The sequence below is a fragment of the Ochotona princeps genome, chromosome 14 (assembly GCF_030435755.1).
Source record: "Ochotona princeps isolate mOchPri1 chromosome 14, mOchPri1.hap1, whole genome shotgun sequence".
In the NCBI taxonomy this organism is placed as follows: domain Eukaryota; kingdom Metazoa; phylum Chordata; class Mammalia; order Lagomorpha; family Ochotonidae; genus Ochotona; species Ochotona princeps.
In genome coordinates, this window is record NC_080845.1 from 31,026,892 (window position 1) to 31,043,707 (window position 16,816).

At 43.7% G+C, this 16,816-nt stretch overlaps 1 protein-coding gene across 4 annotated transcripts in view; it reads left to right on the top strand.

Annotated features, from left to right (window-relative positions):
* GNE (glucosamine (UDP-N-acetyl)-2-epimerase/N-acetylmannosamine kinase) overlaps positions 1-16,816 on the top strand; it is a 48,405-nt gene that overhangs the window by 20,308 nt on the left and 11,281 nt on the right. For all 4 annotated transcript variants that reach the window (XM_058672485.1, XM_058672486.1, XM_058672488.1 and 1 more), the window contains exons 2-7: positions 43-248; positions 3,719-4,170; positions 8,572-8,724; positions 11,335-11,547; positions 13,702-13,789; positions 14,483-14,693. In XM_058672485.1, coding sequence (XP_058528468.1) covers positions 43-248; positions 3,719-4,170; positions 8,572-8,724; positions 11,335-11,547; positions 13,702-13,789; positions 14,483-14,693 — 1,323 coding nt within the window. The remainder of the gene's footprint in view (positions 1-42; positions 249-3,718; positions 4,171-8,571; positions 8,725-11,334; positions 11,548-13,701; positions 13,790-14,482; positions 14,694-16,816) is intronic.

Below are 16,816 nucleotides of genomic sequence, written 5' to 3' on the forward strand. Positions count from 1 at the left end.
TATTATTCTGATTACATATGATTTTTATTTTTGTAACTTTAGGAACTCTATTTTGAGAATCTCTTGAAACAAACCAAAAAAGTCATGGAGAAGAATGGCAATAACCGAAAGCTTCGGGTTTGTGTTGCTACTTGCAACCGTGCTGATTATTCTAAACTTGCCCCGATCATGTTTGGCATCAAGACGGAACCCGAATTCTTTGAACTTGACGTGGTGGTACTTGGCTCGCACCTGATAGACGACTATGGGTAAGTAAGAAGAAAGCATTTTTTTATTCTTCATTGCAATGTTGAACTGAAGCAAGCTTGGATTCTGTGACTATGTAAACCCAGCTCCACATTCCAGTTCTGCCACTGTTTCACTTGGCCTGTGAGAAGCTGTTTATCGCCTCGGAGCCTCGGCATCTTGCATTGACAGAACGCAGTGAGACTGTATGGTGAGTCACCGTGAGCAGTGGAGGTGCTGATCTCAGGTACACACCCAGTGCTGCTGCCCAGCAGGTACTCCATACATGACAGTTGTAAATAGTGTTGCTCCTCTGTTAGGACGTTCTGGAGAAAAGCTACCTACCAGACAATGTGTATTACAGAGCATGTAATTATAATAATGTGATTCCATGCAATCTGTTTTGTACTAATTCTTCTTCTTAAATTTTTATTAGAAAGGCAGGTCAAATTTACAGAGAGAAGGAGGGACAGAAAGGTCTTCCCTCCATTGGTTTACCCCCCAAATAGCCGCAATGGCTGGAGCTGAGCTGATCCGATGCCAGGGGCCAGGAGCTTCTTCTGGGTCTTCCATGTGGGTACAGGATCCCAAGGTCTGAGACAATCCTCCTCTGCTTTCCCAGACCACAAACACATGTCTGGATGGGAAGTGGAGCAGCTGGGACACAAACCAGCATCCTTATTGGATCCTGGTGCTTGCGAGGGGGTGATTAGCCATTGAGCCATCACTCTAGGCCATGTAGTAATTCTTTAAAATTGGTTTGTAGGCCATCAGCATATAAAATAATGTGAAATAAGAATTTAAAAACCTAATTGATCTGGGCCCGGCGGCGTGGCCTAGCAGCTAAAGTCCTCGCCTTGAAAGCCCCGGGATCCCATATGGGCGCCGGTTCTAATCCCAGCAGCTCCACTTCCCATCCAGCTCCTTGCTTGTGGCCTGAGAAAGCAGTCGAGGACGGCCCAAAGCATTGGGACCCTGCACCCGTGTGGGAGACCCGGAAGAGGTTCCTGGTTCCTGGCTTCAGATCGGCGCGCATCGGCCCGTTGCGGCTCACTTGGGGAGTGAATCATCGGACAGAAGATCTTCCTCTGTGTATATCTGGCTGTAATAAAATGAATAAATCTTAAAAAAAAAAAAACCTAATTGATCTACAAGGTAAAGTATAATGTTGTTATCTTGTTAGAATTACCATTTTAGTAGAAGGCAATAAATATTGAGGTTTATTCTAATGACATTAAGGTTATTACTGATTGGAGACTCCCTTTGAAAAATAAAGGTTAATTTATTTGAGGGAGCAGAATATATAATGAAGAAATGGCTGTTCACTTTGCTGTACATAACAAAGTGACATTTTGTGCCCTTTTGTGGCATGAAAATGTTAGTGCAGTCACTAGAAATAGTAAAAAAATGCAGTATTATTTATGAAAGAATCTTGTGTTTAAGTAAAATGGTCCGTAGAGTATTCTTTAGCAACAAGACAAGAACAGAAAAACAAATAAATTAAAATCTACCTCCAGAAAACCTATTTGGCAATTTGATGTAAGGAAATGCTTGGTAAGTTAAGGAGAAATTGATGGATACTTGAATTTATACTTTTTTTTTTTTCAAAGAATAACATGCTTGTGATTCACAGAAAATCCATTTGGGTAGTAGGATGAAGTACCAGAAGAACTGTAGCAGGAGCCAGAGAGTCCGAGTGGGTTCTTTCCCTGTGTAAGGAAGCTCCTGCAGCAAGGCTGGAAGAGAGAGGCTCTTAGAAAATGCTGTCTGCCACTGCAGTTACGGTGGAGAGGCAGTCTTCATCTGATAAGCCTGTCAAACAGAAAATCTGATTGATGCTTAATGAACATATATCCTGAAAGCATTTTTTTAATGCAGATTATTGGTTGCGTCTGGTGAGAGGAATTGGATAACTGGGAGATCAGAGAGAGAGACCTGGAGCCAGCATTGTGGTGTAATGGATAAGGCTGCTGCCTGCGATGCCAGCATTCACACACACACACACACACACACACACGTAATGTGAAAATATCTTTTGAAAGTAAAGGTGAGGGTGGACATTCAGCCACGTAGTTAAGATAGTGGTTAGGATGGCCACCCCGCACACTGCAGTATCTGGGTTTATCTCCTGGCTTCAGCTCCCAATTCCAGAGTCCTGCTAATCCACACCCTGGGGAGCAGTGCTCACAGCTTGGGTGGGATTCCTTTTTTTTTTTTCATTTTTATATTATTACTTTTAAAAATTTTATTTATTCGTATTGCAAAGTCACATATACAGAGAGGAGGAGAGACGGAGAGAGAAAAAGATCTTGTGTCTGTTGATTCACTCCCCAAGTGGCCGCAATAGCTAGAACTGAACCAATCCGAAGCCAGGAGCCTGGAGCCTCTTCTGGGTCCCAACTTAGATTATTTTTTAAGGGCCCGGCACAGCAGCCTTGTGGCTAACGTCCTCATCTTACATATCTTGAGATCCCATATAGGCGTTGGTTCATATCCCAGTGCCCTGCTTCCCATCTCGCTCACTGCTTGTGGCCTGGGATAGCAGTTAAGCATGGCCCAAAGCCTTGGGACCCACTTGGGTGACCTGAAAGAAGCTCCTCACTCCTAGCTTTGGATCAGATAAGCTCTGGCTGTTGCAGCCACTTGGGGAATGAGTCATTGGACAGAAGATCTTCCTCTCTGTCTCTTCCTCTTTGTATATCTGATTTTCCAATAAAAATAAATAAAATCTTGGGCCTGGCAGCGTGGCCTAGCAACTAAAGTCCTCACCTTGAACACGCCGGGATCCCATATGGTCGCCGGTTCTAATCCCGGCAGCTCCACTTCCCATCCAGCTCCCTGCTTGTGGCCTGGGAAAGCAGTCGAGGACAGCCCAAAGCCTTAGGACCCTGCACCCGCGTGGGAGACCTGGAAGAAGTTCCTGGTTCCCGGCTTCGGATCGGCGCAGCACCGGCCGTTGTGGCTCACTTGGGGAGTGAATCATCGGACGGAAGATCTTCCTCTCTGTCTCTCCTCCTCTCTGTATATCTGACTTTGTAATAAAAAATAATAAATAAATCTTTAAAAAAAATTAAAAAAATGAAATCTTGAGAAAAAAAGATTACTAAAAAAAAAAAAATGGGAAAAAGTCTTAGCCATGATAATAGTTTGGTTTCTTTCTTCCTAATTAAAAAGCCTGTCGCACATGTTTTTCCTGGCAGTGCTGAGTGGGAAGTACAGAAGTGAGGTGACTGAGGTATAGGAGATGGTACGTGTAGGTCTAGGTGGTAGCTAAAGTAGCAATCATGTAAGCAGAATGTGTCAGACTATGCATGCACTTTGGATATATGCTTAGTATTTTTGTGGGTAATTTATACATAATTTTATTTACCTTAACAAGTAAAATTGCGAAGTGTCGCTTCCTTTGGAGATGAAGGTGTTCCTTTACTTTGTTCACGTGATGGTGCTGTGTTTAGGGATGTGCCCTCACATCTTTATCTCCTTCCTGCTTTAGAAACACCTATCGCATGATTGAACAAGATGATTTCGACATTAACACCAGGCTGCACACGATCGTCAGGGGCGAGGATGAGGCAGCCATGGTGGAGTCCGTAGGCCTGGCCCTGGTGAAGCTCCCAGATGTCCTCAACCGTCTGAAGCCGGACATCATGATCGTTCATGGTGACCGCTTTGATGCCCTGGCGCTGGCCACATCTGCCGCCTTGATGAACATCCGAATCCTTCATATTGAAGGGGGGGAAGTGAGTGGGACTATCGATGATTCCATCAGGCACGCCATCACAAAGCTGGCTCACTATCACGTGTGCTGCACCCGAAGCGCAGAGCAGCACCTCATCTCCATGTGTGAGGACCACGACCGCATCCTCCTGGCAGGCTGCCCTTCCTACGACAAGCTGCTCTCCGCCAAGAACAAAGACTACATGAGCATCATTCGGATGTGGTTAGGTACGTGCGTCAGTCAGACCGTGTGCAGTCCAGCAGCCAGTGGTCTCAGGAGGTGCGGAGTAGTGCTAAGTCCCTTTGGAAACATGTGGATAGAATATCGCATTTGCACCCAGAAGGCTAAGATTTTTTTTTAAAGATTTATTTATTTTTATTGGAAAGTCAGATATATAGAGAGAGGAGAAGAGACAGAGAGGAAGATCTTCCATCCGATGATTCACTCCCCAGGTGAGCTGCAATGGCCAGTGCTGCGCCGATCTGAAGCTAGGAGCCAAGAGCTTCTTCTTTCCAGGTCTCCCAGGTGGGTGCAGAGTCCCAAGGCTTTGGGCTGTCCTCCGCTGCTTTCCCAGGCCACAAGCAGGGAGCTGGATGGGAAGCGGGGCTGCTGGGATTAGAACCGGCGCCCATATGGGATCCTGGTGCGTTCAAGGCGAGGACTTTAGCTGCTAGGCCATGGCGCCAGGCACAGGCTAAGATCTTAGTTCATCGATCTTACCCATGGCATGACTGCCTCTTTGAGATCCACCTCTTCTGTGAGATAGACTCCTGGCTTGGGTGTATTTCTTACGTTTTTAAATTGTGCTGTATTTATACAGTGGAATGCTTTGAGACATACACTGAAAGTGGATACTTGGTTACAAGCAGAGATTCTGAGGGACCCAAAGGGAGAGAAGAAGCATGTTAAATATGGGTGTTATGATGCCGTTTTATATCGGCTGTAGCAACGGACAGGCCAGGAAGGATGTACACTCGGTGTTCTCTGTGTATTTCTGATGTGGAGTTATGAATATTTTCACTTTTTTTTCCTGCATTTTGTCTTTTACTGCAATGGAAAACTATTGTTACTGTCAGTGCCTTTCCTATGAAATTGTTGGGCTACTCACATGAGATAATGAATATTGAAAATATTAAGCCATAGATAGTTACTAAAAATCTAAACTTTTATTGTAGTATTAGAAAGCAAAAGCCATAGTTGTTCTTTTTAAATATCTATCTATTTGAAAGAATTACAGAGCGAGGGAGAGGTGGAGAGAGATCATACATGTGTTAGTTCACTCTCCAAATGGCTGAAACAGGTTTGGGTCAGGACACAGCCAAGGGCTTGGAACTCTGTCTGGGTCTCCCAAATGGGTGTCAGCGGCCATGCACTTGACCCGTCCTTTGCTGTTCTCCCAGGCACATTAGCAGGGAGCTGGATTGAAAATGGAGCAGCTGATACTTGAACTGGCACTCCAGTATGGGTGCCAGCATTGCAAGTATTGGCCTATTGTGTTGTACCACAATGCCAGCCCACTGTTTCTCCTTCACCTGCAACTTCTCATGTTATTACTCTGCTTACAGAGACATAGAATTGGCAGGCCACTTAGAGCATTCATCTTTGTAATCAGAACATTTGCATATAATGAATGTAATGATCCCAAAAAACATATTAACAGCATGAAAAAAGACATGTTAAATTCCCCATATGGAAAGAAATAGTACAGTAAATATAAGACTTCATAACAAAACAAAGTTATGGTACTGTTATGAAAGGAGCCCTGAGAACAGCTGAGATCACTGAGTTATAAAATGGTAATCTCAGAAATTGTGGGTTGAGAAGCGAGTGCAAGCTTTGCCCAAATGCGTTCTTGCCACATGCAGGCAGCCGTGGCTCATTGTTTTGTTTTCTTTGTTCTCTGGCTTACTATAAAGACATCTAGGGTTTTATTTTTGTTTGTTTGTTTTGTGTTTTTTAAGATGTCTAGTCTTTGCTGTTTTTTTGTTTTGTTTTGTTTTTTTAAAGATTTATTCATTTTATTACAGCCAGATATACACAGAGGAGGAGAGACAGAGAGGAAGATCTTCCGTCCGATGATTCACTCCCCAAGTGAGCCGCAACGGGCCGATGCGCGCCGATCCGAAGCCGGGAACCTGGAACCTCTTCCGGGTCTCCCACGCGGGTGCAGTGTCCCAATGCATTGGGCCGTCCTCAACTGCTTTCCCAGGCCACAAGCAGGGAGCTGGATGGGAAGTGGAGCTGCCGGGATTAGAACCGGCGCCCATATGGGATCCCGGGGCTTTCAAGGCGAGGACTTTAGCCGCTAGGCCCCGCCGCCGGGCCCTAGTCTTTGCTGTTTTACCATCCTTTCATAAGCACACCTACAATGCTGGCATCCCATATGGGTGCCAGTTCGTGTCTTGGCTGCTTCACTTCCCATCCGTAATTCATACTGGTAGTCTGAGAAAAGAAGAGGAAGACGGCCCACGTGTTTGGGTCCCTGTCCCCCGTGTGGGAGACCCGGATGAAGCGCCTGGCTCCTGGCTTGGGTCTGGCTCAGCCCTGGCCATTGTAATTGTCTGGGAAGTGGACCAGCAGGTGGAACATCTCTGTCTCTCCCTCTCTCTGTATGGCTCTGACTTTAAAATAAATAAATCTTTAAATAAATAAATCCATCTAGAGGCTTAACTTTGAAGATGCAATCCTGCTGCACTCTGAATTGTCTGGTTGTTTTCTGTGTATCGTACAATTGCTTCTTTTAAAAAAAAAAACTAATAAATTTGAGAGATAAATATCTCCCATCCACTAGTTCCCTTCCCAAATGTGTACAACAGTCAGACAAAAGCTGGGAGCCAGGCACTCAGTCTACATCTCCATTTGGGTGGCAGGGACCCATGTCCTTTAGCCATCACCTGCTGCGTGCCAGGGTGCGCAGGAAGCTGGAGTCTTGGTAGTCAGCATTGTGACACGGAATGCTGGAGTCCCTAGCAACGGGACACCCACCTCTGCAGGTGTTGCTTAGTGGTACTTCAAGTAAAAGATATGAGAAATAGGAAGTGCCCATGAGGAAACTTCTGAAATTCTTCCCTCTTCACCATCCACGGGCTATGTGTGGAATGAGCCTCTAGGGGGAAGTCGGGACACGGGTTTTAGAAGCTCCACGGTATTCTCGCCCCCCATCCCCAAAAGAGCAGAAAGATTCTTCCTCTCAGTGTTTTCATGATAGTGTGTGGGCAAGCAGTACTGAAATAAAGAACGTGTGTCGAGGGCGCCGCCTGGCGGGGGCCGCCGGTGTTTACAGCCGTGCTCCTTGCAGTCCTCCCTGAGTTAGGCGGAGGCGCACACCTGCTAGTGAACTCAAGTCCTTTATGGTAGTGTTCATCTTAGGACTGACTGGCCCCTGAGGTCAGGGTGCAGTAAATGCTAGCATTTCTGTGTGCTTGACGGTGAAGTAGTTTCTTTCCTCTTTTAAAAAATAGTTTGTTTTTATTTGAATGGTAGATTTACAGAGAGATGGATCTTCCATCCACTGGTTCACTTCCCAAATTGTCACAATGGCCTGAATTGGTCCCGTCTGAACCCTGCAGCTTCTTCCGAGCTTCTGATGTGGGTGCAGGGGTCCAAGGACTTTGGCAATCTTTCATCGCTTTACCAGGTGCATTCATAGGGAGCTGGATCAGAAGTAGAGTGGCCAGGTCTTGAACTGGCATCCGTATGGGATGCCAGTACTGCAGGTGGAGGCTCTGAAATCGTTTCTTTTGAACAGCCCTGATGCATAGCTAGAATATGACCTACACTTAGGTTGATTGCATCTTTATAGACACAAGAGGCTGCTCTTTTTGATCTTTGAAACTGATGCTTTATCAAGTTTTTTTTAACAGGACTTTAGGGTTTTTTTCCTATTTTGTATAATAATTTAATAATGTTACCCCCTCTCCCAGTTTAGAAGCTAATATGAGACCAATAGTTGTTTTAGAATATTTATTTATTTGAACCAGTTAAAACGAGAGAGGGCAAGACAGAGATCTTCCATCCACTGGTTCGTTCCCCAGATAGCTGCAATGGCTAAGGCTGGACCAGGCTGAAGCCAGCTCTCCCACATGGGCAGTAGGCACCCAAGCACTTGGGCCATCTTCCATGGCTTTTTCCAGGGCATTATCAGGAAGCTGGATGGGAAGTGGAGCAGCTAGAACAGAAACTAGTGCCCACATGGGATGCCAAAACACAGGTAATGGCTTTACCTGCTATGCACGTCCTGCACTCTTCAATCTCCAGATGTCCTTATCTGAACATGTTATTCATTAGAAATGTTCATTAGTTATCAGGGAGAAATGGACATATTGTAATGCTTTGAATAGTTTGGATTCTAAAACTATGATTCCAGTACCTGTTATTTAACATTTTATTTTATATCCATGGTTGCAAATATACTTTTAAATATTTTAAGTTTGCTGAATCATTGAAATCATTGCTAGAATCTCTAATCATTTGATCCTGATTTGAATGTCATGCTTAGATTGTGACAAACTGTGTTTAGTCTTGAATTTTCAAAAGCACAAACCGTAGGTTGGCTTGTAGGATTTACCTGTTTTATCTTTCAAGACTCTTAATTAATGAAGCACTGTGGTTTGATTTTCTTTAAACAGGTGATGATGTAAAATCTAAAGATTACATTGTTGCACTACAGCACCCTGTGACTACTGACATTAAGCATTCCATTAAAATGTTTGAACTAACACTGGATGCACTTATCTCATTTAACAAGCGGACCTTAGTTCTGTTTCCAAATATTGATGCAGGTAATTGAACTTGAAAATGAAATTATGCCGCCTCCCTTTTCAAATGTCATGTTTCCGTGACCTCTCCCCATGACTGTCTTCCCATGTGGATCGAAGGCCAAGCTAGCCTGAATGCAGTCTAGGTTTTAAAGGAGTACTGATTTTATTATAAGATCAGAGTTTGCCATATTTTTGTTGTCTTGTTGAGAATTAATAAGAAGGAAATGGTAACGAAAGGTCTCTTTCCCCCATCCACTTTAGTGTCACTTTTAATTTCTTCCCTCAAGTTTCCACCAGGAAACTGTCGTAGCCAAGAGACACAAACCTTAGGCACTGAAGTAAGGATGTTTCAAAGAAAGTAATGACTCTTGTGAACAAATTTTTCTTAAGCCTCCAGCCTGCCTTGGTATGGGGGATGTTGGTGTGCAGTGGTGCACAGCCCGCATGGAAATGGCCAGGGTAGAGCCTGAGCCTGGGGAATGTTTCAATACTGATTGTTCCTAGCTGACACCATTCATTGCTAAGCTCTTGGGTATTTTTTGGCCAAGGAGACAGGGCCTTTTCTTCAAAGAGCCAATATTGTCACATCTTACTTTAAGAACTCCTCTGAAGGGAGAGACAAAATAGGGTGACATGTGGAAAATAAATTCAGAAGAGCCAACCCAGATTTTGTTGTATATCCATATATCTATATACATATATATATAAATCTTCACATTGACTCTTTCTAATCCTTTAAATTCTGTATACATGATCAATATACTTGTATTATCTCTGTGTTTAGTATTCAGTATCGATGATGCACTGTATCATTTCCAAACATATGAACTTTAGATTTTGAGACATGGAAGTAAAGGGTCTCATGATTTTTTTAAAGATTTATTTATTTTTATTGGAAAGGCGGATATACAGAGAGGAGGAGAGACAGAAAGGAAGATCTTCCATCGGTTGATTCTCTCCCCAAGTGAGCACAACAGCCAGTGCTGTGCTGATCTGAAGCCAGGAACCAGAAACTTCCTCCAGGTCTCCTACATGGGTGCAGGGTCCCAAGGCTTATGGGCCGTCCTCAACTGCTTTCCCAGGCCACAAGCAGGGAGCTAGATGGGAAGCGGGGCTGCTGGGATTAGAACCAGTGCCCATATGGGTTCCTGGCACGTTCAAGGCAAGGACTTTAGCCACTCGGCCACCACACCGGGCCTGGGTCTCAGGATTTTAAGAGGAATATTTATTTGCTTTTAAATATTTTTTATTTGTATAAGAGACAGAGAGAAAAGGAAAGATAGAAGGGGAGAGAGAACTCTTCATCCATTGGTTAACTGTCTCAAATGTCTCAGAAGCTGGTCTAGGTTTCCCCTGTTGGTGGCAGGGACCCAACTTCCTGAGCCGTCCCCTGCTGCCTCCCAGGCAGGAGCCGGATCAGAAGTAGTCACTGAGACTCGAACCCCAGCACTCCAGTATGGGATGTGAGTGTCCTGGATGGCTTCTTAATCACTGTACCCAGTGTTTACTCTGTGAAGGGGGAATGTTTAAATCATGCCTGCCGCTGAGCTCTACTTCCCATGGGTATTTTGATAAAATACACGTAGGGACCAATTGGAAAGTAATTGCCAACACATCACTTTAATTATCTGGCTTAATACCCAGTTCCCTGGTGTAGGACTCTTTAGAAAACTGGATTAGTGCATGTGGCTTAGGCTTAAGGCCAAAGAGGAGCCTTTACCTTGAGTCCATATCTGGATCTTGGAGTAATACTATTTTCTGGTATGCCAGGGACTATAGTGTTTGTAGATGATGGCTTGCCTGCAAGACTGTATATGGGGAGAAGTGCCTAGGCTTGCTTCAAGAAGTGAAACCTGGAGTGCATTTACCTGCTTTGCCACATGTAGAAAGTCACAAATGGAGAGAAGCATGGTGCTTGTGCTGCTGGTGGGCGTGGTGTGGCCACTGTCCTGCCTTCAAAACAGTCAGATTAGCAGCTTCTCTTGGAATGAGACAGAAGAAGAGTAGAGAGGCAGTTAATATTTTCTTCCTCATACATCTTTAGATTTGTTTGGAAGTCATGTATTCAAAATAAAATAGTCATGGTATAAAAATGCTTCTCTGTGTTTCCTTGGAGTTTAATGTGCATAAGCCGGTGTTCAGCTGAGTAATGGAGGTGTAAATGTGAGGTCAGTTGGGCAGAGGCCCTCTGCTCCGCCTGGTGTATGTGCAATCCATTTAGGAGCTCCCAGCTGACAAGATATTGGCTGTTGGCCTCCTTTAGCCTCTTAACTGTGGTAGTTAAGGGAAAAGTTTTTAGTGCAGCTTTGCTGAGTTCTAGTTGGAAAAGTCCAGCTGCTGATGTTTGAGGTACCAGTTGAGTTAAAGCAGAGAGTTGGCCAGATCTTTTAGAAAGTCCTCTTTCAGCTACGGCCATACCCCCCTGAATGCACCCAATCTTGTCTGATCTTGGAAGCTTAGCAGGGCCGGGCCTGGTTAGTACTTGGATGGGAGAAAGTTATCCTTCCTCAAAGATCCGCAATTAAAATTACTCTTTCCCTCATAACTAATGTGAGTTTTTGGAACTTATCTCTGAAAAAGACTTGTTTTGCTCATAAATAGTTTAACAGCTGGTTCTTTTCATTTCCACAGGGAGCAAAGAGATGGTTCGAGTAATGCGCAAGAAGGGCATTGAGCATCACCCCAACTTTCGAGCGGTTAAACATGTCCCGTTTGACCAGTTCATACAGCTGGTTGCCCATGCTGGTTGTATGATTGGGAATAGCAGTTGTGGGGTGCGAGAGGTCGGAGCCTTCGGAACACCTGTCATCAATTTGGGAACGCGTCAGATTGGAAGAGAAACAGGTGTTTACCTTAGCTTCTGTCTCAGCAGACTAGGCTTTAGATTTAGAATTTGTTAAATTTATTTTTACTTCATTTGAAGGGCAGAGACAGATGGAGTGAGATCTTACAAGTGCTGGTTCACTTTACAAATGTGTCCAACATCCAGAGCTGGATCAGAATGAAGTCGGGAGCCTAGAACTCCGTTCACGTCTCCCACATGGATGCAAGGACCAAAGTCCCATCACCTGCTTAGCAGAATGTGCCTCCTGTATTAGTCGGTGGCTGAGTCAGAGGCAGGGCAGCTGGGACTTGGAGGAGGCGCTGATGTCTGGGATGCGGTCATCCCAAGTGGTGACTTAACCCTTGTGCCAAATGCTTCTCTAACTCGATTTTATAGATAGATGTGAGTTATTATAAAGTGGGCATGTATCAATGTTGAGCATATATTTTTGTGAGCAAGTAAATGAAAAAGGTTAATGGCTAATTATGACCTAAAATTTACAAATAGTGTAGTTATTACCAAAATTGTTCTTAGTTCTGTGTATTTCTTATTATCCTCGTAATGTCAGTTAGAGCTAAATCATTGTTAATTACAGTCTTTGCTGTCTATATTTAAGGGAAAACGTGACCTGGCATAGGGTTCCTTCAGTCAGTGCTTTAGAGTATGGTAGTTCTCAGTGAGGTCCCCTCCCCTTAATAACTAATGTGTGAATAAGACAATTATCAATGAGTTTGCTAGCTGAGCTGGGTCTTGTTATTAACATTAGTTCAGCTTCTAACATGGTCTATATTCAAATAGAGATCTCTCATTAGTAGAAAAAAAAAGATGTCATTGATGGAGTGGGAACAGGACTAGAACCAAGATTAGTCCCAGTGCTGTTCCTCCATCCTTTATAACTGCCACTTTCACTTTCTCTTACTTTTAGATCTTCCTCCCATTCGTTGCCAGCATATTATGTTGCTCCTTAATTTCATAAGAAAATAGAAACTGTGAGATGGAAATTCTTTCAAATTCATTAATTAGAAAACAATTATGTAATATGAATGTATCAATTAAGAAACTATTTAGGAGTGTGTGTGTCTGGGTGCTTACCCTACAGATTGGGATAACTGTATCCCATGTCAGTGCATGGGTTCACGTCCCAGCTTTGTTTCTGACTTTAGCCTCCTGCTAGTGAGTGCCTGAGAAGCAGCAAGTGATGGCTCAGGTGGGTGGATCTCTGCCACTCGGCAGGACCTTGGATTGAGTTCCCAATGCCTAGGGAGGCAACCAACAGGTGGGAGCTCTCTATTGCTGTCTCAAATAAATCAATAATTTCTAAAAGTAAATATTTAAAAAGTACCTCCTGTGTGCCAAGCGGAGTGATTTGGTGGTAAACTAGACTAACATGTCAACCTTTCAGCTTCATCCATCATCCCTTCTCCCCGTGTTTATTTCACCTTTCCATCATTTGGATACACCGAGGCCTGTCTAAAAACAAAACAATATGAAACAACCCGTTCCCTGACCCACATCTTTGTGCAGCTTCTACTCTGGCTCCTCTGTCCTTCCAAGCTTAGGGAAAACATGGCGATTCTCACTATACTTTCTCAGATTGTCAGGATGTGTATGGAAAGCAGGTAGCTGAGCAGCACTAACCAGCAGTGTGGCATGACCCGCTGATAGAACTAACTAGATGTAGCTGAGCAGATAGAAGGCTAGTGGACACGGATGTTAGATTAAGTCAACTTATTTTTTTCTCAGTAAAAGAAAACAGAACAAAAGTGCATTTTATTCCTTTGGGTTTGATACATGGAAGTCTTGCCGGAAGTGCTTCAGAAGGTCTGAGGTAGACAAGGTGTTGGCTCCCTGACAGGGGTAGGGAGTCCTGTCTCTGCCACGGGCCACTTGGATAGTTGTAGCATCATTTGTAGGCCACACAAAATGATCGACTTCAAAGCTAGCCTGTTGCTGATTTGCTGAATTTCAGATCCTGCCCACAGTTGCCTTGGCAGGGCCAGCCCGAATGATTTCATGGGCCTTATACAGCTCGCAGGCCAGACACTCCCCACCCCAGCAAAACAGGGGACTGATGTGTTCCGTGGCTAGTCAAGAGCACAACGCTCTGCTAGCTTCTTTATTCTTTGCCTGTTTCCACATCCAAATCATTGCAACATGTCCGTGGCTCCACCTAGGGGAGAATGTCCTTCATGTCCGTGATGCTGACACCCAAGACAAGATCCTGCAGGCGCTGCACCTTCAGTTTGGCAAACAGTACCCATGGTGAGTGCCCCGCCTTTTGTGGTGGCAGTTTATTAAAAAGGGGGGAGTTGCCTCAGGTACCATCTTAAAGTTTCAATCTCTTGTTTAACAGAGCTTTCCTTTTAATGCTGAGTTTCCTCCCTAGCTGCTGAGTTGGGCATGGCAGTATCATGCCCCTTAGTACTCTTCTAAGGGTCTCAATGGGGAATGTTTTCATCTCAGTTAACTAATTATAGCACTTCTTTACCCTAACCTTTCTGATAAGTACTAGAAAATAAAGGAAATTTTAAAATGAAACATTTTCGTTAACTTCAGCTAACCTCTTTTGATTCTCATTGATGGAATTTTCCTCTGAATTTTTTTTCCTGAAAATGATTTTGCTTCCTCAGACATGTAAACACAGAAACTAACCACTCGGCAAAGTAGACACGCCATTACTTTGTTTCTGAAGAAATTCATGTGTTGTTGTTTTAGCATAATTATGATTATCAAGTTCATTTTGGCTTTGTGAAATGACAAATAAAATTGAATGTATTTATCATGTACTCCTTTTGTCCTGAAATACATATGCATTGTGAAGATCTTCCTTTAAGAAGGAGTGTGATCCATTTTTGAGAGGAAGTCTCAGGACCCCATTAAATCATGCCCCTTGCCTAGCATCATTGAACCGACATGGTGGGCGCATTTGACTTAATTGACTTTTGGTTATTACAGTTCAAAGATATATGGGGATGGAAATGCTGTTCCAAGGATTTTGAAGTTTCTCAAATCTATTGATCTCCAAGAGCCACTACAAAAGAAATTCTGCTTTCCTCCAGTGAAGGAGAATATCTCTCAAGACATTGACCATATCCTGGAAACTCTGAGTGCCTTGGCTGTGGATCTCGGTGGGACAAATCTGCGAGTTGCAATAGTCAGCATGAAGGTAACATAACTCTTACGCCCTTGACTTTCTATCACGTATGACTGCTTGATACATTTCTAAATATATTGGGAAGATACAATTAGAAATATGGATAACTTGTAAACATTTGCCTATTGTATTAGTTTTGGCATCTGTTGTAACCTGTGTCTCGCTCTTTTACCAACTTAATTTGTTATTTGGAGTTTTGGGAAATCCAAGATAATAGACTTGAGCTGACAATGAGAAGCTCCATGTATGGATTAACCAGACCATGGCCACCGTGTTTGCAGGTTGAGAGCCTCCCTAACACTAACCTGTTTGAGTTAAATGATCTCAAATGACTTAGTGGGGGAAAATGAGCCTACCAGAAAAATACTCATTTGAAATATTGAAATGTATAACATTTCAGAATCACGTGAGAAATAGCAAAGATTTTAATTAATTACTTTTAAAAATATTTATTTATTTAGAAGGCAGAATTAGAAAGAAAGAGAATGAGAGAAATGCAGAGAATCTTTCTTCCACTGGTTCACTTCCCGAAGGGCTGGAATGGAACAGGCCTGGAGGCTGGAACTCCATCCAGATCTCCCACCTGGGTGACAGGGGCCCGAGCTCTTGGGCCATTTTCCACTGCTTTCTCAGGCACGTTAACAGGGAGCTGGATCAGAAGTGGAGCAGCTGGAACAAGAACTGGTGTTGATACAGGATGTTAGCATCATAGGCAGTGGTTTAACGTGATGGGCCACAATGCTGGCCCCAAGATGTTTTGATTGTTTTTAAAGATTTATTTATTTTTATTGGAAAGTCAGATTTACAGGGAGAAAGACAGAGAAATAGACTTTCCATCCGCTGGTTTACTTCCCAAGTGGCCACAATGGCCAGAGCTGAGTCCATCCAAAGGCAGGAGCCAAGAACTTTTGGGTCTCCCATGTAGGTGCAGGGTCCGAAAGACTTGGGCCGTTTTCGACTGCTTTCCCAGGCCACAAGCAGGTAGCTGGAAGGGAAGTGGAGCAGCCAGGACCCGAACTGGTGCCCAAATGGGATCCCGGTGCATTTAGCCTCTAGGCTACCGCACCAGGCCCTGGCTACAAGATTTTAAACAGTTCTAGGAAATATGTTAATATCATTAGGTCAGATACAGAAAAACAAAACAAAGCCTAATTTTCTCAAGCCAACATTTTAAAAATGTTAATAGAATATTAACATAAAGATGATCTGTTCCGTATTAACAACCAACATCCATTGTAATTATGAGAGTCTAGAGGCATTTCTATTGAAATCAACACTAGAAGGTTATTTTCTGTAACATCAGTTGACATAATTCTGAAAGTTATAAGGGAGTAAAATGGAGATTTTGGACAAGGTAAAACAAAGATATTCTTTATTGACAATATGAGTAAATAAAATAAATTGTGTTAGTAAAACAACCTATCAAAATGGCTGGATGTTATGATAAATATAGGAGTTTGAATAATTTCTACTTGCATGAAATTATAGACAAAGATTTAGTTTTCTTCCAGGTGTTTGTCAACCTGCCTGCATGTTAGCATTACCAGGAAGCTTTAAAACATACACACCTGGGCCCGGTGTGGTAGCCTAGTGGCTGAAGTCCTCGCCTTGCATGTGCCGGGATCCCATATGAGCGCCAGTTCTGATCCGGACAGCCCTGCTTCACTTCCCATGCAGCTCGCTGCTTGTGGCCTGGGAAGGCAGTGAGGATGACCCAAAGCCTTGGGAGACCCTGCATCCACGTGGGAGATCTGGAAGAGGCTCCTGGCTCCTGGCTTCGGATTGTCTTTGCTCCAGCTGTAGCAGCCACTTGGGGAGTGAATCAGAAGATGAAAGATCTTTTTCTCTGTCTCTCCTCCTCTCTGTATATCTGCCTTTCCAATAAAAATAAGTAAATCTTAAAAAGAAAAAAAAAACATACACAGCTGACTGGGTTTCTCCCCATTCTAATTAAACTGGAATTTCTGGGACTGATGTCCAGGCATTGGTAGTTACTAAAAGGCACCCTCTGGGCCCATCACCATGGGGTCTGTGGCTCCAGCATCCTATATGGTCACTGGTTAGAATCCCAGCTGCACCACTTCTGATCCAGCTCTCTGGAGCCTGGGAAAGCAGCAGAGGATGGGCTAAGTCCT